The sequence below is a fragment of the Pristis pectinata genome, chromosome 5 (assembly GCF_009764475.1).
Source record: "Pristis pectinata isolate sPriPec2 chromosome 5, sPriPec2.1.pri, whole genome shotgun sequence".
Lineage (NCBI taxonomy): Eukaryota > Metazoa > Chordata > Chondrichthyes > Rhinopristiformes > Pristidae > Pristis > Pristis pectinata.
This window is the reverse complement of record NC_067409.1, coordinates 6,876,323-6,902,067: the sequence shown is the minus strand read 5'-3', so window position 1 is coordinate 6,902,067 and position 25,745 is coordinate 6,876,323. Positions and strand designations below refer to the sequence as shown.

General features: G+C 51.2%; 1 protein-coding gene across 2 annotated transcripts in view; it reads right to left on the bottom strand.

Annotated features, from left to right (window-relative positions):
* Positions 1–9,014, bottom strand: part of mindy4 (MINDY lysine 48 deubiquitinase 4) — a 183,977-nt gene extending 174,963 nt beyond the window's left edge. Inside the window, exon 1 of one of the 2 annotated variants that reach the window (XM_052015394.1) lies at positions 8,849–9,014. In XM_052015394.1, the coding sequence (XP_051871354.1) occupies positions 8,849–8,911 (63 nt within the window). In that variant the 5' untranslated portion in view covers positions 8,912–9,014. The remainder of the gene's footprint in view (positions 1–8,848) is intronic. The other variant, XM_052015395.1, reaches the window with a different exon arrangement.
* Positions 9,015–25,745: the final 16,731 nt, after the last annotated feature.

The following is a 25,745-nucleotide window of genomic DNA, read 5'->3' as shown; positions in this document are numbered from 1 at the left end:
GTGCTAGTAGACAATAAAGTGCAAGGTCATAACGAGGTAGATTGTGAGGTCAAGAGTCCATCTTATTTTACGAGGGAACTGTTCAATAGTCTTATAACAGCAGGATAGAAGCTGTCCTTGAGCCTGGTGGTATGTGCCTTCAGGCTTTTGTACCTTCTGCCCGATGGGAGAGGGGAGAAGAGAGAATGTCTGGGGTAGGTGTGGTTGTTGATGATTTTGGCTGCTTTACCAAGGCAGCAAGAAGTATAAACAGAATCCATGGATGGGGAGGCTGGTTCCCGTGATGTGCTCTGTGTCCACAACTCTCTGCAGTTTCTTGATGTCATGGGCATAGCAGTTGCCATACCAAGCCACAATGCACCCAGATAGGATGCTTTCTATGGTGCATCAATAAAAATCGGCAAGGTTGACAGGGACACGCCAAATTTCTTTAGCCTCCTGAGGAAGTAGAGGTGCTGGTGAGCTTTCTTGGCCCTGGCATCTACATGGTTGGAACAGGACATGCTATTGGTGATGCTCACTCCAAGGAACTTGAAGCTCTCAACCCTCTCAACCTCAGCACCGCTGATATAGACGGGAGCATATGCAGCACCCACCCCCCCCCTTCCTGAAGTCAATGATGAGCTCTTTTGTTTTGCTGACATTGAGGGAAAGGTTGTTGTCGTGACACCAGGCTACTAAGTTCTCTACCTCCTTCCTGTACTCCAACTGAGCTAGAGCCTACTACAGTGGTATCATCTGCAAACTTGTAGATGGAGTTAGAGCAGAGTCTGGCCTTGTGAAGATAAGCCAAAGTCAAGCAACATCAACAACAACTTCCATCTCCAAGCATCTTTAACTTAGCAGAAACATACTAGACAGGGCAATTTAAAGAATTACCAGACAAAAATTGATACCATAACATACTAGGAGATCGAGGACAGGACCAAATGCCTGACCAAAGTGATAAACTTTACGCAACATCTCTCTTTAGTGCAAAGGTGACTTTGAGAGGGAACTCAGGATCTTTACAGTCGAAGGTACAGCCAATAGTGTGGCAACTAAATCTGAAGATAATCACGAAGCCAAATTTGGAACACCTTAAAGCTTATAGTGATAAAGGAGGGTCAGGACCTTGGAGAGATTTGCAAATAGAAATGAGAATTTCAAAATCAATGTCTTATATCCAAGCCCCTCCACAAACTGAGCCCATTATCTTTTTCATTTCGTGACTGCACACATCAACTAGTTTTCAAACAGTTTGTGCTCTTGCAATCTCGAATGCCTTTGCTACTATACAGTACTGAGTTGCACCCCATGGAAAATAACTAAACCAGGAGCCAGCAGTCTGCTTCTTCACACAAGGCAGCCCAGCTGTCCAATATCCAGCCATTCACACTCTCCTCGAAGCTGCCGGGATCAGTTCTTAATCTTTTCAATTCATTTACAGAACGTGGGGGTAGACGGCAGGTCCAATCATTTATTGTCCATTGCCGATGTTGCATAGTTGATTGTGAACACATTTGTAATTCATCACTATGAAGAGCCATACCTCATTAATTTTAATTACATTGTTTTACTCTCATTGGTTAACTGTATATTCTTTAAGCTTTTTGTTATGAAAGCAGAAACAATTTTGTGCATTGCTCCCCAATATTTTACACCAGACAATAATTTCTCTCATTTCTGCCTTAAATAGAGGAAAGTTTACTTCACTAATGTTCTCCAACAAATCTACAAAAGGTATGAACAACCCGTTTTAATATCTGTTCCCCAGTTTGCTCATTGTGTTTCCTTCATTTCCGCTCCCCTCGCCGGGTCCTCCCATAGTGGTCTAGTTACTGGACTCATCCATTAGCCAGTTCTAAGAAAAACAGTGCATGACAATGAATGCCACATCTATTGCTTTTCTTCAACTAGAATTTCACCAGATAGAGTAACTGTTCATTGCTTTTCTTCTCCGCATACGACCACCAACCATCCAATTAGATCCTTTCATTTATATCCTCTCCTGTATTCCTCCCTTTAGTTCCCTTCTTTAATCTGCCATATCTTATGGCTGCTTACTTTCTAATTCCTCCCCTTTACACATCTCCCTCCCTATCTATCTCCATACCGACCCTGGTCCCTCAATTTTATTTTCTTCTGTATCCCTTCCCTCCCTCCAAATCTTTCCCCCAACTCATACCTCCATGCCCTGATAACCTCACCTCCGAACACTACATTCCCTGCTCCCCCAAATTCCCTGACATACCAACACCCCATATTCATCACCATTCACACTCTACCTCCAATTTATTTTCTCGACCCATCTCTCTGCTTTATTCCTCCCCTCCCTGCTCTCGTCCCTCCCATCCCCTTTACTGATTCTCTGTTTCTCCTCCTCCCCATTAATTCCCTTTATTTCCGCCCCCCCCCCTCCCATTTTTTAAACCCTCTCTCCATTAGAAGCAGCACTAGGCCTGTGTTCCATTCTTCAACGTCCAGGGCTGATCTTTGATCTCAGTACCACCTTCCTGCACTAAACCCATTTCCCTTATTTCTGTTGATCTGTCAAATATATTCAGTAAATGAGCCTCACAGTCCTCTGGGGAACAGAATTCCAAAGATTCTAGGTGAAGAAATTTCTTCTCAGTAATGCTGAACAGCTGATTCCTGATTTTGAGGATATGACCCCTGGTATGAGACACCCCAGCCAGAATAACCATAATCCCTGCATCTACCCATTCCAGACCCTGGCAAATTTGCATGTTTTAAATGACATTAGCTCTCATTCCTCTATACTCAGAGAGTATTGGCCCAGGCGGTTTAATCTCTCCTCATTAGAGCAAATTCCCCTACTATAATTAATCAAGAGAAACCATCATTATGGTTCGATAGAAAGACCAGAACAAAATTTTCCAGTTGCAATCTAAGTAGGGTATCATTCCAGTAAGACAACTTTATGCTAATATTTAAATTGTCTTGTAATAAAGGGGAACATACCATTTGTCTTTCTTACTTAACTATTAACATTCAGTGACTTGTGTGCAAGAACAACCAAGAGCTTTTAGTCTCTCAACATTTGCGAAGTTCTCTCTAGCCCCTCATTCTGTGCCCACACCGATTCCACAACACCCACTCGCCCTCCCAACTCCTGTCCTATCACTCTATCCCTAACCCAGTCTTGTTGCCCTCAATCTGTGCCTGTCCCAGTCCTGCGACCACAACCCTCCTTATTCCAGACCCTGACCCCTGCCACCCTATCCATATCCCAATCCCAGACTCGCACAAGTCCCCACTCAACCGCGATACCGGCTTCCCACTCCTTCCGACAGTTCCCCTCCCGCACTCTCTCCCTGGGAGGCCGCCCTCCTCCCCCGCCCAGCACCTTCCCCCTACCCTCTCCAGGCCCCTCCCCCTCTCTCCATAAGCCCCGCCCCCAGTCCCTCTCCAGGCCCTGCCCCCCCAACTCTCCCCAAACCCCCTCTTCCCATCATCCCCACCCCCTCACCGCTCCTCCCCTCCGATCCCACACCCACCCTCCCCTACCTCTCCCCCAACCCCCTCCCACTAACCCCTTCCCCACCACCCCCACCCCCTCCCCACTACCCCCTCCACCCCACCTGCCCCTCCCCAATACCCCCTCCACCCCCTACTACCACCTCCCCCAACCAACCACTCCACCCACCCTCCCCACCCCACACTACTATCCCCTCCCCCCACACTACCCCCTTACTTCCTCTCCCCTCCCCACTCCTCCTCCCTTCCCTTCCCACTTCCCCTCCCTCCCCCACCCCTCTCGCCCCTTCCCTCCCACTTACCCCAACTTCCCCCATTCCCCCTTCCCCGTCCCTCCCCACTACCCCCACCCCCCCACCGACTTTACCCCTCCTCCCACTTCCCCCCTGCCCCATCCCCCCACTTTCCCCCCTGCCCCCACCCCTCCACCCAATTTCCCCCTCCCCCACATCCTCACCCCCATTCCCCTCCCCCCCCATTTCCCCCTCCCCCCACTTACCCCCTCCCCTTCCCTCCCCTCCACACCCCCTTCACTCCACCACCTCTCCCCCACCTCCACTCCCACCACCCCCTCCCCCACTTACCCCAACACCTCCACTCCCCCCACCACCCCCTCCCCCACTTCCCCCCAACCCCTCCACTCCCCCCACCACCCCCTCCCACTTCTCCCCAACCCCTCCCCTCCCCCAACCACCCCCTCCCACTTCCCCCCAACCCCACCACTCACCCCACCACCCCTCCCACTTCCCCCCAACCCCTCCACTCCCCCCACCACCCCTCCCACTTCCCCCCAACCCCTCCACTCCCCCCACCACCCCCTCCCACTTCCCCCCAACCCCTCCACTCCCCCCACCACCCCCTCCCACTTCCCCCCAACCCCTCCACTCCCCCACCACCCCCTCCCACTTCCCCCCAACCCCACCACTCCCCCCACCACCCCCTCCCACTTCCCCCATCCCCTCCCCCACCACCCCCTCCCACTTACCCCCCCTCCTCCACTCCTCCCCAACCCCTTCCTCCCACCCTCTCACTTCCCCCCCCCCCCCATTCCTCTCACTTCCCACCCACTCCCTCCACACCCCTTCCCCCCCCCCACCCACTCCCAACCTCCCTCCACCCCACCCCTTCCCTCACACCCCCACTTCCCCCACTCCCTACCCCACTAACCTCCACCCCCCTCCACTCACCCAACCACCCCCACCCCTCTCACACTGTCCCCCACCCCCTCCCACTTTCACCCCACACCCCTCCCCACCCCCCTACCCCCTCCCCTCACCCCACCCCCATCCATCTGTTCCTCCCACACACCCCCATCACCCCCACTCCCCTCCTCTCCCCCCCACTCCGCCAACCCCCTCCACTCCCCCCACCCCCTCTACTCCCCCTTCCCCCCAACCACCCCCACCCCCCCTCCCAATGTCCCCCTCCTTCACCACCCCCCTCCTTCACACCACCCTCCCTCTTCCATCACACTCCTCCCTCCCCCCACCCCACTCATCCCCCACCCAACTCCCTTCATACCCCCTCCCACCACCCTACCCCCCACCCTCCCCACTCCTACCCCCTCCTTCCCCACACCACCCTACCCCCAACCCTCCCCCCTTCCTACCCCATCACCCCCCGACACACACCCTGCCCCTCCCTCCCGCCCCCACCCGCCTCCCTCCACCTTCCCCCACCCCCACCCTCCCCCCTTCCCCACCCCCTCCCCAACACTCCACCTTCACCCAACCCCACCCTCCCCCCTGCCCCCTTCCCACCCTCTCCCCAACACTCCACCTTCCCCCTCCCTCCTCCCACCCAACCCCTCCCCCACCCTCCCACCGCACCCCTCCCACACCCTCCCACCCCAACCATCCCCCTGCTGCTACCCTCGCCCACTCCCTCCCAGCCCCTTCCCCCACCCTCCACGATCCCCACCCTCCACCTTTCCTCTCCCCTTCCTCCCAACCACCCCCACCCCCCCTCCCTCCCACTGTCCCCCTCCATCCCCCCAACCCTCCCTCTTCCCACACCCACCTCACTCCCCGAACCCCCGTCCCTCCTTACACCCTCCCTCTTCCCCCACCCTCCTCCCTCCCCCAAACACCCCTCCTACCCCTCCCTCCAATCCCCCTGCCCCTCCCTCTCACCACCTCCCCCCAACCCCCCCGCCTACCCTCTCCCTCCCAACCCCGCCTCCTATCCCGTCCACCCCAAACCCCCACATCCCCTACCACCCAACCCGCGCCCCTCCCACCACCTCCATCCTACCCCCTCCCCCAACCACCCGCCTACCCCCTCCCTGAACCCCCCCCCTACCCCCTCCCTCCTACACCTTCCCCCAACCCCCCCACCTACCCCCTCTCCCCAACTCCCCCGCCTACCCCCCCTCCTACCCCCTCCCCCCAACTCCCCCGCCTACCCCATCCCTCCTACCCCCTCCCCCCAACCCCCCGCCTACCCGCTCCCTCCTGACCCCTCCCTCAACCCCCCCGCCTACACCCTCCCCCCAACCCAACCCCTCAACCGCCCCGCCTACCCCCTCCCCCACCTCCCTCATAACCCCTCGCCCAACCCCACCGCCTACCCCCTCCCTCCTACCCCCTCCCTCCAATCTCCCAACCCCCCCGCCTACCCCCTCCTTCCTACCCTCTACCCCCCATCCCCCCGGCTACCCCCTCCCCCAAACTCCCCACCTACCCCCTCCCCCCTACACCCTCCCCCAACCCCCCCGCCTACCCCTCTCCCCAACCCCACCGCCTACCCCCTCCCTCCTACCCCCTCCCCCAACGCCCCGCCTACCCCCTCCCTACCCCCTCTCCCCAACCCCACCGCCTACCCCCCCCTCCTACCCCTCTCCCCAACCCCACCACCTACCCCCTCCCTCCTACCCCCTCTCCCCAACCCCACGCCTACCCCTCCCTCCTACCCCCTCCCCCAACGCCCTGCCTACCCCCTCCCTCCTACCCTCTACCCCCCAATCCCCACACCTACCCCTCCCCCCCCTCCCCAACCCACCCCCTCCTTCCTACCCTCTACCCCCATCCCCACCGCCTACCCCTTCCCTCCTACCCTCCCGCCTACCCCCTCCCCCCAACCCACCGCCTACCCCCTCCCCCCCAACCCCCCCGCCTACCCCCTCCCATACCCTCTACCCCCCAACCCCCCCCCTACCCCCTCCCTCCTACCCTCTACCACCCAACACCCCCACCTACCCCCTCCCTCCTACCCTCTACCACCCAACCCCCACGCCTACCCCCTCCCTCCTACCCCCTCCCCAACCAAACCCTCCTTCCTACCCTCCACCCCCATCCCCCCGCCTACCCCCTCCCTCCTACCCCCCCGCCTAACCCCTCCCCCAACCCACCCCCTCCCCCCCAACACCCCGCCTACCTACTCCCCCAACCCCCCACCTACCCCATCCCCCAACCCCCCCGCCTACCCCCTGCCCAACCCCCCCGCCTACCCCCTCCCGCCTAACCCCCAAACCCCCGCCTACCCCCTCGCTCCTACCCCCTCCCCAACCCACCCCCTCCTTCCTACCCCCTCCCCAACCCACCCCCTCCTTCCTACCCTCTCCCCCCCATCCCCCACGCCTACCCCCTCCCTCCTACCACCCCGCCTACCCCCTCCCCCCAACCCACCCCCTCCCCCCAACCCCCGCCTACCCCCTCCCCCCCAACCCCCCGCCTACCCCCTCCCCCCCAACCCCCCGCCTACCCCCTCCCTCCTACCCTCTACCCCCCAACCCCCCCACCTACCACCTCCCTCCTACCCTCTACCACCCAACCCCCCCACCTACCCCCTCCCTCCTACCCTCTACCACCCAACCCCCCCGCCTATCCCCTCCCTCCTACCATCTACCACCCACCCCCCCACCTACCCCCTCCCTCCTACCCTCTATCACCCAACCCCCCCGCCTATCCCCTCCCTCCTACCATCTACCACCCAACCCCCCCACCTACCCCCTCCCTCCTACCCTCTACCACCCAACCCCCACGCCTACCCCCTCCCTCCTACCCCCTCCCCCACCAAACCCTCCTTCCTACCCTCTACCCGCCATCCCCCCCGCCTACCCCCTCCATCCCCCCGCCTACCCCCTCCCCCAACTCACCCCCTCCCCCCAACCCCCCGCCTACCTACTCCCCCCAACCCCCCACCTACCCCCTCCCCCAACCCCCCGCCTACCCCCTCCCCAACCCCCCAGACCCCCCGCCTACCAACTCCCTCCTACCCCCTCCCCAACCCACCCCCTCCTTCCTACCCTCTACCCCCCATCCCCCCCACCTACCCCCTCCCTCCTACCCCCCGCCTACCCCCTCCCCAACCCACCCCCTCCCCCCAACCCCCGCCTACCCCCTCCCCCCCAACCCCCTTCGCCTACCCCCTCCCCCCCAACCCCCCCGCCCCAAACCCCACCTACCCCCTCCCTCCTACCTCTACCCCCAACACCCCCGCCTACCCCTCCCCAACCCACCCCCTCCTTCCTACCCTCTACCCCCCATCCCCCCGCCTACCCCCTCCCTCCTAACCCCCGCCTACCCAATCCCCCCAACCCACCCCCTCCCCCCCAACCCCCCGCCTACCCAATCCCCCCAAACCACCCCCTCCCCCCCCACCCCCCACCTACCCCCCCCCCCCCCGCCTACCCCCTCCCTCCTACCCCCCAAACCCCCCGCCTACCCCCTCCCTCCTACCCCCAACCCCCCCGCCTACCCCCTCCTTCCTACCCCCTCCCCAACCCACCCCCTCCTTCCTACCCTCTACCCCCCATCCCCCCCGCCTACCCCCTCCATCCTACCCCCCCGCCTACCCCCTCCCCCCAACCACCCCCAACCCCCAACATACCCCCTGCCCCTTAACCCCCCGCCTACCCCTCCCTCCTACACCCTCCCCTAACCCCCCCGCCTACCCCCTCTCCCAAACCCCCCGCCTACCCCCTCCCCCCCCACCCCCTCCCCAACCCACCCCCTCCCCATCCCCCCGCCTACCCCCGACCCCCCGCTTAGCCCCTCCCCCGAACACACCCCCTCCCCCCCCAACCCCCGCCTACCCCCTCCCCCAAACCCACCACCTCCCCCACCCCCGCCTACCCCCTCCCCCAACCCATGCCTACCCCCTCCCTCCTACCCCCTCCCCCAACCCCCCCGCTACCCTCCTCCCCCTACCCCCCAACCCCCCGCCTATCCTACCCTCTACCACCCAACCCCCCACCTACCCCTCCCCTACCCCCCTCCACCCCCTCCCCCCCCCCCCCGCCTACCCCTCCCTCCTACCCCCTCCCCCCCAACCCCCGCCTACCCCCTCCCTCCTACTACCCCTCCCCCAACCCCCCCGCCAGCCCCTCCCCCTCAGCTGTTTCCTCTGCCTGCGCCACTGCCTGTACCTTGCGGCTCAGATACTCCCTGACGAGGGCGGCCGCCGTCTCCTCCACGCTGCTGTTGTCCATCGCCGGGGCCCGGCTTGTTTTCGCTCTTCATTCAAACCACCAACGCCGAAACTGCGCCAAGCTCTCGCTCTCCCAGTCCCACTAACTTGCTGGCTCAAGACCCGCCCCTTTTGCGAATTCCGACCGATGATTGGATGGCGCTTTGCACGTCCCGCATGATTTCTTTCTTTATTAGTCACTAAACATGCCAATCATTCATGACGTCAGCCGACATGTTTGGTTGCGACCTCTTCCGTTGCTGAGGGAAGCACCTGAGTAGCAACGGCAGTTCCTGGACGCGCCTGCGCACTCTTGTGCCGAGGTGGGTCCCACCAGCAGATATTTAAAAGGGCAATGACCGGGAATCCTTGGCTGCATCAGATATTTCAAACTTGCAATCGTAACTATTTTGGCTGCGCTTTGCGTCAACATGTTCAAATCGCAACAAATTGCTGCATAAAGCAATTCTTCCACAAGTTTTTTTTCTCCATAAGATTTCAAAGGCTTAAGGGCACAACCTACCATGCAGGACCTAGTCAAATGCCTTGTTAAAAGTCCATGTAGACAACACCTACTGCCCTGCCCTCTTGATCACCTCTTCAAAAAAAATCAATCAAATTTGTGAGACGTGATTTTCCATGCACAAAGCCACGCCAAGCATCATCCCTAATCAGTCCTTGTCTTTCCAGTGTAGCGGTTTGCGTAATGCCTTACTGCACCAGTGACCCGGGTTCAATTCTGGCCACTGTCTGTAAGTAGTTTGTACGTTCTCCTCGTGTCTGTGTAGGTTTTCTCCAGGTGCTCCGGTTTCCTCCCACATTCCAAAGACATACAGGTTAGGAAGTTGCGGGCATGCTATGTTGGCACCGGAAGTGTGGCGACACTTGCAGGCTGCCCCCAAAACACTCAATGCAAAAGATGCATTTCACTGTGTGTTTCGATGTACACGTGACTAATAAAGAAACCTTATCAAATGCAAATATATCCTGTCCCTCAGAACCCAATGTAACTGTACTGTGTAATTAATTGACCTGTACGATCGGTATGCAAGACAAGTTTTTCACTGTACCTCGGTACAAGTGACAATAATAAACCAATACCAATTATTTCCAATAACTTTTCCACCGTGTAAGGCTCGCTGGGCTGTAGTTCCCTAGCTTATCCCTGCTTCCCTTCTTAAATAAAGGCACAACATTAGCCTTTATGTTATCCTGTACCTCACCCGTGCCTAACAAAGTTACAAGAATCTCTCCCATGTCCCCAGCAACCCCATAATATGCAAGGATATACCTGGTCAGGCCTCATGGATTTAAAAGGGAAAAAGCTGGTAGGAAGCGGTAAATTTTTCCACACAGAGGGTGGTCATTATCTGGAACAAGCTGCCAGAGGAAGTAGTAGAGGCACACACAATTACAATGTTTAAAATACATTTGGTTGGGTACTTAAAACAGAAAAGGAGTAGATTTGATACAGGCCTAAGCAGGCAAATGAGATTAGTGTAGATAGGCATCTCCATTGGCATGGATGAGGTGGGTCGAAAGGACCCGCTTCTATGCTGTATGATTCTATGGGAGGAGATTTGTGTGGAGCAGAAATGCCAGTTGTATCAATGTAGTCATTCAATGTAATCCTATGTATTAGGATCAAGAGAGACCAACCCTGGTTCATTGAGGTGCATGGAAGGTCATGTTGGGAGCAGCACGTGGCATACCTAAAAAGGAGGTGCCAATCCCAGCAAGCCTGCGAGAGGATAGCAAGCCTGCTAAACAGCAAGATCCCACAACCAACAAATTAGATCAGAGACAAAAACAGAAATGCTGGAATAACTCAGCCAGTCAAGCGGCATCAGTGAAAAGAGAAACCAGTCAACATTTGGGGTCAGGGACCTTTCCTTAGATTAGATCAGAGCTTTGCCCTCTCACCACTTCTAGTCATGAATGTTGACAGCTCTTCTCCAAAATGGCTTGGTAATAGAGGCTAGTATTAGGGTAGAAGGGTATTTTTCTGACTGGATGTCTGTGACCAGTGGAGTTCTGCAAGGATCAATGGTGGGACCTCTGTTATTTGTATTATATATTCATGATTTGGATGAAAATGTAGGTGGTCTGATTAGTAAGTTTGCAGCTGACACGGAAATTGGTGGAGCTGTGGATGGCGAGGAAGGTTGTCACAGCAGGACGTAGACTAAAATGGACTGTTTTTTTTGTTCTACTTGTGCTCTTTCTTGTAAACAATTGTGTATAATTAATGTTTTTCTCATGAATGCTGCTTATCTGATGCTATGTGCCTGTGATGCTGCTGCAAGTAAGTTCTTCGTTGCACCTGCGTAGACATGTACTTGTGCATATGACAATAAACCCGACTTTGACTTTGATGTAGATCAGTGGGAAATTTGGGCAGAGAAATGGCAGATGAAGTTTAATCCGGACTAGTGTGAGGTGGTGAATTTTGGGAGGTCAAAGGCAAGATGAAAGCATACAGTGAGTGGCAAGACCCTTTGGAACATTAATGTACAGAGGCATCTTGAGGTACAAGTCCATAGCTCCTTGAAAGTGGCAAACACAATTAGAAAGTGCAGTAAAGAAGGCACACAGCATGCTTACCTTCATCGGTCAGGGCACTGAGTGTAAAAGTTCAGAAGTCACGTCGCAGCTGTATAATGCGTTAGTTAGGCCAGTGTTGTGTCTAGTTTTGGTTGCCTCACTATTGGGAAGGATGTGGAGGCTTTGGAGAGGGTGCAGAAAAGGTTTACCAGGATGTTGCCTGGACTGGAGTGTATTAGCTTTTGGGAGAGGTTGGGCAAACTTGGATTGCTATCTCTGGAACTTCGAAAGCTGAGGGGCAGGATGATTGAAGTATATAAAGTTACGAGGGGTAAGGATAAGTTAAATAGTCAGAGTCTTTTTCCCAGGATATAGGTTTAAGGTGAGAGGGGAAACATTTAAAGGACATTTGCAAAGGCAATTTTTTTTATACAGAGAGTGGTAGGTGCCTGTAACATGCGGCCAGGGGAGGTAGTAGAGGCAGATACAAGAGCAATGCTTAATAAGTATTTAGATAGACAAGTGAATAGGCAGGGAATAGAGGGATGTGAACCTTGTGCATGCAGATGGGATTAATTTAGATTGGCATCATGATCAGTGCAGACATAGGCCTGTGCTGTACTATTCTATGTTCTATGTGGTCCTGATGCATAGAGTCATGGTCCTGAATGTGGCTTTTCCACATTCATGGTCATGAGCCATGAAGTCAGTGGGAATGTTACAACTTTTCATGCAGGTTTTGAGAATGCCCTTGAATCTTTTCCTTTGTCCACCTGCTAATCGCTTCCCGTGACAGAGTTCAGTATGGAGTGTTTGTTTTGGGAGTTTGATGTCAGGCCTGTTCAACTGAGTGTAGAGAGTTGCTCGGAGCATGGTCTTTATCCAACACTGTATTTTGCCGGGGAGTCTAGTGCAAGATCTCATGGCAACAGGCACTGGTGTTAGTTTACATCACATCCTAAACAAAGGATTGCAAGGCTGACAGCTACTGATGACTGCTGGATCATCAGCGCCCAATCAGTTACCTCCACCCTGGCCCCAAAACATCAGCATCAACAGAAACACTGCCAGAAGAAAATCAATGTCAAAGCTCTCAAGGACCCTGCAAAGACAAAGCATCAGAGAAGCTGCCAACTCACAGCTAACAGGAGCCAGAGTGTCCACGGCATTGGGACTGCACTGAAGTCTACCATAATTGGCAATTGTGAAGATACTCTCAGTTTCTTTATCTAGAAGAACCAGGACTGTTTTGGTCAGAATAACCAGGGGGTACAGATGCTGAATGCCTACAAATGTCAGGATTTCCTGGAATGGAAACTCTACTCTGCCTCAAGGCAAAGGAAACGTTAGTCAGCTAACAGTTGGAGGAGGCTCCAAGAACATTCCCACAGAGACATAAAGTCATACAGCACAGATACAAGCACTATAGCCCACCATGTCTGTGCCAACCACTATCTATCCATACTAATTCCATTTACCAGCATTTGATCCATAGCTGGTGATTCAAGTGCTCATCTAGATACCCCTTAAATATTGTGAGAGTCTGCCTCCTGCTACCCCCTCAGGCAGTGTGCTCCAGATTCCAACCACCTTCTGGGTGAAACAATTCTTCCTCAGATCCCCACCAAACATCTTACTCCTAAGCCTATGCCCTCTGGTTAAAGACACCTCTCCAATTAAGAAACCTTTCTTACTATCTACCCCATCTACTCCCCTCATACTTTAGTATCCCTCTATCATGCCCTCCCCGCACCCCCGCACCCATCAGATTCCAAGGAAAACAAATTCACCCTCTCCTCACAACTAATCTTCATCTTCAACAATGGCAGGATGCAGTTGTGAGCAGGAAAGAAAAGGCTGAGGCATTCACAACTACATTCTGCCACAATTGTTGATTGAATGAGATAAGAGAGATAAGATATCTTTATTAGTCACATGTACATCGAAACACACAGTGAAATGCATCTTTTGTGCAATGTTCTGGGGGGCAACCTGCAAGTGTCACCACGCTTCCGGCGCCAACATAGCATGCCCACAATTTCCTAACCCGTACGTCTTTGGAATGTGGGAGAAACCGGAGCACCCGGAGGAAACCCATGCAGACACGGGGAGAACGTACAAACTCCTTACAGACAGCGGCCGGATTTGAACCAGGGTCGCTGGCGTTGTAATAGCGTTACGCTAACCGCTACACTACCGTGCCTGCCCTCCTACACTACTGTAAGCATCTCAACATGATGACCCACGTTGAGATGCTCCAGAGATCCCCGCCATTACAGAAGCCGGTCATCAGTCAATTCCATTCATAGAACATAGGACACTACAGCACAGTACAGACCCTTTGGCCCACAATCCTCAGGAGAGCAACAAAATACAGCAATGGTTATGGGAGCAGACAATATTCCTGTAATCATACTGAAGGCTTGTACTTCAGAACTAGCTGTACCTCTAGCCAAGTGTTCCAGTGACATTGGCATTTGCACAACAAAGCAGAAAATTGCTCATGTGTGTCCATTTGCTTTAGAGAGGGTGCAGAGGAGATTTACTGGGATGCTGCCTGGATTGGAGAGCATGTCTTATGAGGATAGGTTGAGTGAGCTGGGGCTTTTCTCTTTGGAGAGAAGGATGAGAGGTGACTTGATAGAGGTGTACAAGATGATAAGAGGCATAAATCGAGTAGACAGTCAGAGACTTTTTACCAGGGCGACAATGGCTAACACAAGGGGACATAATTTTAAGGTAATTGGAAGAAGGTATAAGGGGGTGTCGGGGTAAGTTTTTTTTTACACAGAGAGTGGTGGGTGTGTGGGCGCACTGCTGGCAGAGCTTGTGGAGGCAGATACATTCGGGACATTTAAGAGACTCTTAGATAGCCACATGAATGATAGAGAGATGGGGGGGGCTATGTGGGAGGGAAGGGTTAAATAGATCTTAGAGCAGGATAAAATGTCGGCACAACATTGTGGGCTGAAGGGCCTGTACTGTGCTGTAGTGTTCTATGTTCACACTTAGAGTCATACGCACAGAAACAGACACACCATGCCCAAAAGGCAGGACAAATCTAGCCTGGCTAATTAGCACCCAATCAATCTCAAGCATCAGGTGATGGAAGCTGTCATCTACAATGCCATCAGGCAGCATATCCTCATCGATAACTTGTGCACTACTGCCCAGGTTCCACCAGGACTACTTATCTGTAGACCTCGGCACAGTCTTGACCTAAGCATAGGTTCTAGAGGTGAGGTGTAAGTGACTGCCCTTGACATCAAGGCAGCATTTGACCATGTGTAGCATCAAGGAGATCTGGCAAAACTGAAGTCAATGGACATCAAGGGGCAACCACTCAGTAGTTGGAGCCATAACTTGCACAAGATGTAGTGGTCACTTAAAGTCAATCATCCCACCTCCAGGAATTCATTGCTGGAATTGCTCAGGGGAGTGTCTAGGCCCAGCCATCTTCAGCTGCTTCACCAATGACCTTCCTTCCATACTTGCCTGGACGAGTGTGATGGAACAGCCTCTACTTGCCTGAACGAGTGTGATGGAACAGCCTCTACTTGCCTGAACGAGTGTGATGGAATAGCCTCTACTTGCCTGAACGAGTGTGATGGAATAGCCTCTACTTGCCTGGTCAAGTGCAGCTCCCAACAACTCTTAAAAAGATCAACACCATCCAGGACAAAGCAGCCCATTCGACTGGTACCCTATCAACCACCCTAACCATTCATTCCCTCCAGTCCAGTGTACAGTGGCTACAGCGTGTAACATCTTCAAAACGCATTTCAATTACTCCCCCCCTCCACTCTAACAGCACCTCCCAAACCTGTGAGCTCTACCACCGAGAAGGACAAGGGACAGCAGGCACAGGGGAACACCACCACCCACAGGTTCCCCTGCAAGTCATACACCATCCATCACCTGTGCTTCATCTTCCCCTCCACCATCAGATTTCTGAACGGTCCATGAACACTACCTCCTATTCCCCTTTTTGTAACTTATGGTAATCTTTATGTCTTGCGCTGTACTGTTGCCGCAAAACAACACATTTCACCGCATATGTCAGTGATAATGAATCTGATTCTGATTCATTGTTGCTGAGTCTAAATCCTAGAAACTCCTCCCCTATTGGCCTTGCAGTGAAAAACAAATTTTAGAAATGTCATCATTTGGGAAACAAAGAGTTAAAACATTTTGAGTCTGTGAGAAACTTTTATTGTGGCTCGTCTTGTTTGCACTAAGCTTGTGGCCTTCTTAGATACCAAATAACATTTACATATCAGAGATATGTCAACCTAGATGCAGCAGAGAGTGAATGCAGATTCTACATCTTGTTTATACCATGGTGAAGCTCACCGGTCCCAAGCTGCTTATACCAAGAGATCAGTTTCTCCTTTGGTCTTTGATCTTCTGATTCAGTTGCTGAAAAATAGTGCACAGCTTTTAATTGTCCTATATTCATTTATTTGACAGGTTTGTGCAAAAAAATGATAGCAAGAATCATGCAGTTTTTGTTTTATATTTTGCTTGCACATATCTATTGAGTCATTGAGTCATAGAGCTGCACAGCATGGAAATAAACCCTTTGGGTCAACTCCTCTATGCCAACCAAGTTGCCTAATTTGAGCTAATCCCTTTTGACTGTGTTTGGCCCATATCCCTCTAAACCCTTTCTATCCATGTAACTGTTCAAATGCATTTTAAATGTCATAATTGTGCCCTGTTTCATTTGACAGCTCATTCCATTATCACCACCTTGAGTGGAAAAAGTTGCCCTCCCAGGTACCTTTTAAATCTTTCCCCTCTCACTTTAAATCTATGCCCTCCACTCCACTACCCTGGGGAGAAAACTTTGGCTGTTCACCTTACCTGTGCCCCTCTAGAAGGTCACCTCTTAGCCTCCCTGTGGAAAAAAGTCCAAGCCTATCCAGCCTCTCATTATAACCCAAGCCCTCCAGTCTCAGTAACATCCTTGTAAGTCTTTTATGCACACTCACTAGTTTAATGACATCCTTCCTATAGCGGGGCAACTAGAACTATAGGCAGTACTCCAAATGTGGCCTTACCAACATCTCGTAACATCAAGTCCCAATTTCTGTACTCAATATTCTGACCAATGAAGGCCTCCTTCATCACACTCTCTACCTGTGTCGCCACTTTCAAAGAACTATGTACCTGCACCCCTTGGGTCTCTCTGTTCCACAGCACTCCTCAGGGCCCTACCATTTACTCAGCAAGTCCTGCCCTGGTTTGTCGAGTTTACTTTGGAGACTGTGTGCTCAATTACATGGACCCATGAAATTTTACAGCAAAGAATCAGGACATTCAGGCTGTCAAATTATTTCTCTGGAAGGATGACCTCAAAAACTTAAGCTGACACACCAATGTAGAAAGAACAGGAAATGCTGGAACCACTCAGCAGGTCAGGCAGCAGCTGTGGAGAGAGAAACAGGTAACGTTTCACGTCAAACAGGAAAAGTGAGAAAACGAGTTAGTTTAAGTTGCAGAGAGTGTTAGGGAGGGAGAGAGCAAAGGGAGGGCCTCCGATTGGCTGAGGCCAGCAGCTCCAGAGTGTGCCATGCCAATGTGTACAGAGCCAATCCGATGGTTAATAGATAACAAGGGTGGCTTCACACACAAATTACGGTTCTTTCTGCAACTTAAAACTAAATTGTTTTACCCCTTTTCCCAGGTCTGATGAAAGGTTTCTGACCTGAAGCGTTAACTTTGTTTTGCTCTCTCTACAGATGCTGTCTGACCTGCTGACCGTTTTCAGCACTTCCTGCCCTTGTTTCTGAAGATCTTTGATTTCAACTTCTGGTACAGTTCTCACGGGAGGTGCCAATTTCAGAAGGAATGCTAAACTAGAAATGCTCTCTTGGGTGGACAAAAATGATCTCACCACTCTATTTTGAGGAAGAACAGAGGAGTCATGCCCAATACCCAACTGAATATTCACCAATCAATGAACATTTCTGTGGACCATTTCATTATTGTCTATCTTGGAGTACTGTGCTCATTTCTGGTCACCTCTCTACAGGAAGGATGTGGAAGCCATAGAAAGGGTGCAGAAGAGATTTACAAGGACGCTGCCTGGATTGGGGAGCATGCCTTATGAAAACAGGTTGAGTGAACTCGGCCTTTTCTCCTTGGAGCGATGGAGGATGAGGGGGGACCTGATAGAGGTGTATAAGATGATGAGAGGCATTGATCGTGTGGATAGTCAGAGGCTTTTTCCCCAGGGCTGAAATGGTTGCCACAAGAGGACACAGGTTTAAGGTGCTGGGGAGTAGATATAGAGGAGATATCAGGGGTAAGTTTTTTACTCAGAGAGTGGTGAGTGTGTGGAATGGGCTGCCGGCAATGGTGGTGGAGGCGGATACGATAGGGTCTTTTAAGAGACTTTTGGATAGGTCCATGAAGCTTAGAAAAATAGAGGGCTATGGGTAAGCCTAGTAATTTCTAGGGTAGGGACATGTTCGGCACAACTTTGTGGGCCAAAGGGCCTGAATTGTCCTGTAGGTTTTCTATGTTTCTATGTTTCTATCTCATGACTGTGTGTGGAAACTTGCTGAGTGCAAATTGACTGTTGCATTCCCCATTTCACAACAGTGACTGCACCTCAGTACAAGTTCTTTGGCTGTTAAGGGCATTTGGGTCTTCTGCATGAGTCTAAATAACTGCAGGTTGTTCTTTCTTTAACTGACGCAGCAAGTAGGGATGCTACCTCACATTGCCAGTGACCTGGGTTCAACCCTGACCTCCCATGCTGCCTGTGCACAGACAGGTTGCAAGCTTCTCCCTGTGGCTGCGTGGGTTTCCCCCCGGGTGCTCCAGTTTCCTCCCACATCCCAAAGGCGTGCAGGTTGGTAGGTTAATTGGCCGCTGTAAATTGCCCCCAGTGTGTAGGTGAGGGGTAAAATGGGGGGGGGGGGGGCGGGGGAAATGATGAGAATGTGGGGAGGATAGAAAATGGGATTAGCAAAAACGGATGTTTGATGGTCGGCACAGACTCGGTGGGCTGAAGGGCCTGTTTCCATGCTGTATTTCTCTATGATTCCATGATAGCTTTTTCACAACGTTTGGGCTGGTCACTTTAACTATTTTAAGTTTATTTACAGGGTGTATCCATCCCTAATTGCCCATAAACTGAGGAGGCGGTTAAGAAGTAACCACATGAGTGGGTCTGGAGTCACTTATAGATGATTTTGGGTAAGGACGGCAAATTTCTTATCCTGATGGACATCACTGAACCATAGAAAACATAGAAACATAGAAAACCTACAGCACAATTCAGGCCCTTCGGCCCACAAAGCTGTGCCGAACATGTCCCTACCCTAGAAGTTACTAGGCTTACCCATAGCCCTCTATTTTTCTCAGCTCCATGTGCCTATCCAAAAGTTTCTTAAAAGACCCTATCGTATCCGCCTCCACAACCGTTGCCGGCAGCCCATTCCACACACTCACCACTCTCTGAGTAAAAAACTTACCCCTGACATCTCCTCTATACCTACTCCCCAGCATCTTAAACCTGCGTCCTCTTGTGGCAATTCATTTCAGCCCTGGGAAAAAGCTTCTGACTATCTACACGATCAATGCCTCTCATCATCTTATACACATCTATCAGGTCCGGTGGCATAGCGGTTAGCATAACGCTTTACAGTGCCAGCGACCCGGGTTCAATTCCGGTTGCTGCCTGTAAGGAGTTTGTACGTTCTCTCCGTGTCTGCGTGGGTTTCCTCCGGGTGCTCTGGTTTCCTCCCGCATTCCAAAGACGTACGGCATGCTATGTTGGCGCCGGAAGCGTGGTGACACTTGCAGGCTGTCCCCAGAACACTCTATGCAAAAGGTGCATTTCACTCTGTGTTTCGATGTACATGTGACTAATAAAGATACCTTATCTTATCCTCTGTCGCTCTAAGGCAAAAAGGCCGAGTTCCCTCAACCTGCTTTCATAGGGCATGCTCCGCCTTATGAACCAAATGTACTGTAATCACAATCTAGTAATTCTGTGTCTACTGTTACTGAGGGCAACGTGTTTCTTTAAGATATATTTTCCAGATTTATTTAGATCCTTGAATTTAAATTCCCTAGCTGCAAGAAAAGGATTCTGAATCAGTTGCCTGAAACTTTGGCTAATATTCCAGTAAATTCACCATCAGATACCTTGTGACTTGCAATCCAAAGGTGAAAGTTAAATAATCCTCTGTTATCGAGTTCAGTCTGACTCTTGTTGCTGTATATTGTTACTTCTTTCAAGAAATGCAGATTGATAGCTTTGGGCCCAAGTCCCAATCTTGATAGAAACCCACTTAGTCAGTCACACAGCATGGAAATAGACCCTTTGGTCCACTGAGTCCACTCTGACCGTCAAGCACCCATTTTATACCAATCCCATTTTACTCTCACCACTGTCTCATCAATTCCCCCCAGATTCTACCACTCACTTGCACACCAGGGGCAATTTACAGTGGTTAATTAACCTACCACCCCACATATCTTTGCCAACGTCATAGAGTCATACAGCAAGGAAACAGGACCTTTGGCTCAACTGGTCCATGCCGACCAAGATGCGCCATCCAAACTAGTCCTCATTTGGCCCATAACATACAACATAGAACAGTACACCACAGAACAGGCCCTTTGGCCCACAATGTTGTGCTGACATTGCTAATCCCTCCTTCCTACAGATTGCCCATATCCCTCCATTTTCCTCTCATTCATGTGCCCATCCAAGCCCCTTTTAAAAGCCTCCAGTGAATTTGCATCCAGCACCCTATCAGGCAATGCATTCCACGCATCCACCACTCTCTCAGTAAAAAAACGTACCCCCTCACGTCTGTCCTGAACCTACTCCTCTCACCTTAAATGCATGCCTTCTGGTATTGGATCGTTCAATAGTGGGAAAAAGATATTGCTTGTCCACCCTATCTATGCCCCTCAGAATTTTATACACTTCCAACAGATCACCCCTCAGCCTCTGCCGCTCCAGAGAAAAGAGCCCAAGTTTGTCCAGCCTCTCCTGATAGCACATGCCCTCTAATCCAGGCAGCATCCTAGTAAATCTCCCCTGCATATCACAATAGGAACTCTCTAACCTTCTAAACCTTTCAAATCCACGAACCTATCTAACTGTCTTTTAAAAGTTGTTATTTTACCTGCCTCAACCACTTCCTCTGGCAGCTCGTTCCACATCGATACCACCCTTTGAGTAAAAAAAGTTGCCCCTCAAGTTCCTATTGTGATGTGGGGGGAAACTGTGTAATGAATTGACCTGTACGATCGGTTTGTAAGGCAAGTTTTTCACTGTACCTCGGTACAGGTGACCATAATAAACCAATACCAATACCAACTGGAGCACCCGGGGGGGGGAACTCATGTGGTCACAGGGAGAACGTGGAAACTCCACACAGACAGCACCTGATGTCAGGATTGAACCTGGGTCTCTGGATTTGTGAGGAAGTGGCTCAACTTGTACCACTGGTGTGTTATTGCCAATGTGATGGTGAATTGGAGGTGAGGTGCAGGTCCAGTAATATTCCCAGAACATATCCCAAAGGATTGAGAAACAATTACCTCCAGGGTGCCAGGTTCCAAACGGCAAATAAAACCAAAGCGGAAGCGAATACAATTATCCTTAAAGGTCACTTCTGGAAGGAGCTGTAAAAAAAAACTTCCTTCATTAACTATATTGGATTTTCACATTCATATTTTCAGTGTGATATTCAACTGGTTACTGCAATACTAAAGCAGCAGAGACGAAAGCAGGCTAGTTGCCATGGTAACTCAGCGGTAAAGAGATGTCAGCATTGACGTTGGTTATTCAAGCAAGTTTCTGCAGCTTCACAACAACAACGACTTTGAGAGTTGAAAGGACTTTTTTTCCCCATTTACAAGATGTGGACATCAGGGGCAAAGAAAGTGGTTAACTCCTGGAAGCAGTTAACTGTATTGATGAGTCTACAGTTACATAGGATAAGGTATCTTTAGTGGTCACATATACATCGAAACACACCTTTTGCGTAGAGTGTTCTGGGGGCAGCCCGCAAGTGTCGCCACGCTTCCGGCACCAACATAGCACGCCCACAACTTCCTAACCCGTACGTCTTTGGGATGTGGGAGGAAACCGGAGCACCCGGAGGAAACCCACGCAGACACGGGGAGAACGTACAAACTCCTTACAGACGGCGGCGGCAATTGAAGCCGGGGCACTGGCACAGTAAAGCGTTACACTAACCGCTATACTACCGTGCCTCCAGCTGTCTTTTTTTGCTCCAGATTCCAGCCTCTGCAGCCTCTTGTGTCTCTGACAGTAACATAAGCACCGTTCTCCTTAACCTGACATGCACCTGAACCACTGGTTAACACTGTCCTTGCTCAGAATTTAATGGCAAGTTATTGAGGTGCCGCTTAGCCCCATTAAAGGCACCACATAAACATGTTGCTGTTGAGTCAGGGCCCTAACAAAACGCCCTGTGCTTTTTGTGCTTTCCTTACCGTACCTTCTGCAGCGCGCTGAGCATTTGGGACGTTTTGTTTGTGCCCCTCTCCCCTCCTGGCAGGTGGGTGGAAGTGGTTGGTTCTGTGCCCTGGTCTGGCATTGAGCTGAGTGTAACGGGCGCAGCAGTGGTCACTAAAGCTGCTCCCGCAACAAGGACAAGGGTCACCCAGGTATCCATCTTATCGTTGTCACAGATCAATGCACAGGCGCAAATCAGACTGCATTTAACATTGATTGATGGGTTAATTATTACAGATTTTGCTTTGACAGGATAGTTGTGGAGGCACGTTGGTCACTGAGAGCAGTGGGTTGGTATTTGGTGGTCAGTGGGGGAGGGTTAGGAAGGGAGGTGAGGGGCAGTGGAGGGGGAGGGAGAGGGGAGCAAGTGGTCAGTGAGTGAGGGGAGGGGCCTCCTCTACATTGGCGAGACCAAACGCAGACCAGGTGACCGTTTCGCAGAACACCTGCGCACTGTCCATAACCACAATCCATGCCGGTCACTTCAACCCCCCGCCCCACACTATCACTGATAATGTCAGTCCTCGGCCTCCTCCACTGCCAGGAGAATTCCAGACTGGAAGAACAGCACCTCATTTTCTGTCTTGGAACCTTGCAGCCTAACGGCATGAACACTGAATTCTCCCACTTTAAGTGATCTCCACCCCCCTTCCCCACACCTCCCCCCACCACCACACTTCTTCTCTTCTTCCCATTCCTAACCTCTTTTTTCCAGCCTTTTTTTTCCTCTCTCTCCTTCCCTTTGACCCATCCCCCGGTGGATCTGCTCTCCCCTCCTCCCCCACACCTGCCTATCACTATCTCTTACCTGCATCTACCTATCACTTCCCTATGCCCACCCAACTTTTGTCCACCTATCACTGCTCTGCTTTTCCCTCCTATATATCGGGCTTCCCCTTTTCCTATCTTCAGTCCTGAATAAGGGCCATGACCCAAAACATTGACCGCCTGCTTTTCTCCACGGATGCTGCCTGGCCTGCTGAGTTCCTCCAGCATCATCGTGTTTTTCATCTAGATTCCAGCATCTGAAGTCCTTTGTTTTTCTAGTGAGGGAAGGGGGTCGTTAGTTGTGAGGTGAGGGTGGGAGTGAGTGGTCAGTGGTGTTGCAGTGGAGAGTCAATAAGTCCCGAAGTCCCGCACCACCAGGTTCAAGAACAGCTACTTCCCTTCGACCATTCGGTTCTTGAACCAACCTGCACAACCCTAATCACTACCTCAGTGTAGTAATACTGTAACCACCTGGCATTACAATGAACTGTTTTCGTTTTTGTGTTATTTCTTGTATAATTTATGTTTTTTCTTGTGAATGTTGTCTCTCTGATGCTATGTTCCTGTGATGCTGCTGCAAGTACGTTTTTCACTGCACCTGTGCATACATGTACATAGAACATAGAACACTACAGCACAGTACAGGCCCTTTGGCCCACAATGTTGTGCCAACATTTTATCCTGCTCTAAGATCTATCTAACCCTCCCTCCCACATAGCCCCCTGTTTTTCTATCATTCATGTGCCTATCTAAGAGTCTCTTAAATGTCCCTAATATGTCTGCCCCAACAACCTCTGTCGGCAGTGCGTTCCACGCACCCACCACTCTCCGTATAAAAAACTTACCCCGACATCCCCCTGATACCTTCCTCCAATCATCTTAAAATTACGTCCCCTCGTGTTAGCCATTGTCGCCCTGGGAAAAAGTCTCTGACTGTCCACTCAATCTATGCCTCTTAGCATCTTGTACACCTCTATCAAGTCACCTCTCATCCTCCGTCTCTCCAAAGAGAAAAGCCCTAGCTCACTCAACCTATCCTCATAAGACATGCTCTACAATCCAGGCAGCATCCTGGTAAATCTCCTCTGCACCCTCTCTAAAGCTTCCACATGTGGGGCCAAATTCCATGCTCACTCCATTTATAAGTTGGCGGATGACACCACCGTAGTAGGCTGGATCTACAATGACGAGATGGAGTACAGGAAGGAGATAGAGATCATGGTGTCCAGACAACAACCTTTCCCTCAATGTCAGCAAAACAAAAGAGCTGGTCATTGACTTCAGGAAGCAGGGTGGAGTACACACCCCTATCTGTATCAACAGTGCTGAGGTGAATATGGTTGAGAGGTTCAAGCTCCTAGGTCTAAATATCTTCAACATTTTGTCCTGCTCCAGCCATCTGATAACTTTCACTTTCTCTTTTCTAGAAAATCAAGCACTAGCCCTGTTGAGTTGTTGCCATTCATGGGCTGTCAGTAAGTTCATCTCCTACAAAGCAGTCAAAGGTGGGAGAAAACAGCTCCACAGTTTGGATCTCCTCACATGGTAATCAGTTAGCAAATTGAAATGAAATTGGATCATTTTCACTGAAGGTTATAGTCAGACTATGTAGAGAAAAGATTTACTCTTTTTCTGACTGTGATAATAAGAAGCTATCCAGATAAATTGATGAGTTCAGCTGAGTTCGATCTCACCATTTTCCACAAAGTATCCAATGATTTGATTTGTGTTCAACAAACTTATCTCCTGAAAACTGCGGTCAATCTAGTCACAGGTTCAATCCTAATTAGATGGGATTCAGAAACAAGAGTCTTTGGATTAGATTTAAACAAAGAAGTAAAACATTTTACAGTTTATGTGAAGAACAATTTGTTGATAGAGAAACGGGGGGCTATGTGGGAGGGAAGGGTTAGATAGATCTTAGGGCAGCATAAAATGTCAGCACAACATTGTGGGCTGAAGGGCCTGTACTGTGCTGTATTGGTATTGGTTTATTATTGTCACTTATACCGAGGTACAGTGAAAAACTTGTCTCGCATACCAATCGTACAGGTCAAATCATTACACAGTGCCGTTACATTGCGTTAATACAGAGTGTATTGATGTAGTACAGGTAAAAACAATAACAGTACACAGTAAAGTCTCACAGCTACAGAGGAAGTGCAGTGCAATAAGGTGCAAGGTCACAACAAGGTAGATCGTGAGGTCAGAGTCCATCTCATTGTATGAGAGAACTGTTCAGTAGTCTTATCACAGTGGAATAGAAGCTGTCCTTAAGTCTGGTGGTACGTGCCCTCAGGCTCCTGTATCTTCTACCTGATGGAAGAGGAGAGAAGAGAGAATGACCCGGGTGGGTGGGGTCTTTGATCATGCTGGCTGCTTCACCAAGGCAGCGAGAGGTAAAGACAGAGTCCAAGGAGGGGAGGCTGGTTTCCGTGATGTGCTGGGCTGTGCCCACAACTCTCTGCAGTTTTTTGCGGTCCTGGGCGGAGCAGTTGCCGTACTAAGCTGTGATGCATCCAGATCTATGTTCTATGTTCTATCCCAATGGTTTAGGAAACACTCAACCCTTATCGTTAAGCCTGCACACTCGTAATGTCTGCCATTTGTACTTAATTCCTGGCTTTTGGATGTATTGAAATCCACAGAAATGGGAGTTGTGTACAACCTGTGGCTGGTTGTCACATCCATGGCGGGAAATGGACAGTCGATGTTTCCGGTCGAGACCCTTCATCTGGACTGAAAGATAGAGCGGAGGCAGCCGGTATAAAAAGGTGGAGGGAAGGGGTGGAGCAATAGCTGGCAGATCAGTCATCTCCCTCACCCGGAGCCACCTATTACCTGCCAGCTCTTACTCCAGAGGAGGTGGTGGAATCAGAAATAATCACTATGTTAAAAAGACATTTAGACAGACACTTAAATAGGCAAGACATAGAAAGACAATGTCCTAATGCAGGCAAATCAGGTTAGTGTAGACGGGTAAAAAGGTCAGCATGAATATGGTGGGCCGAAGGGCCTGTTTCTGTGT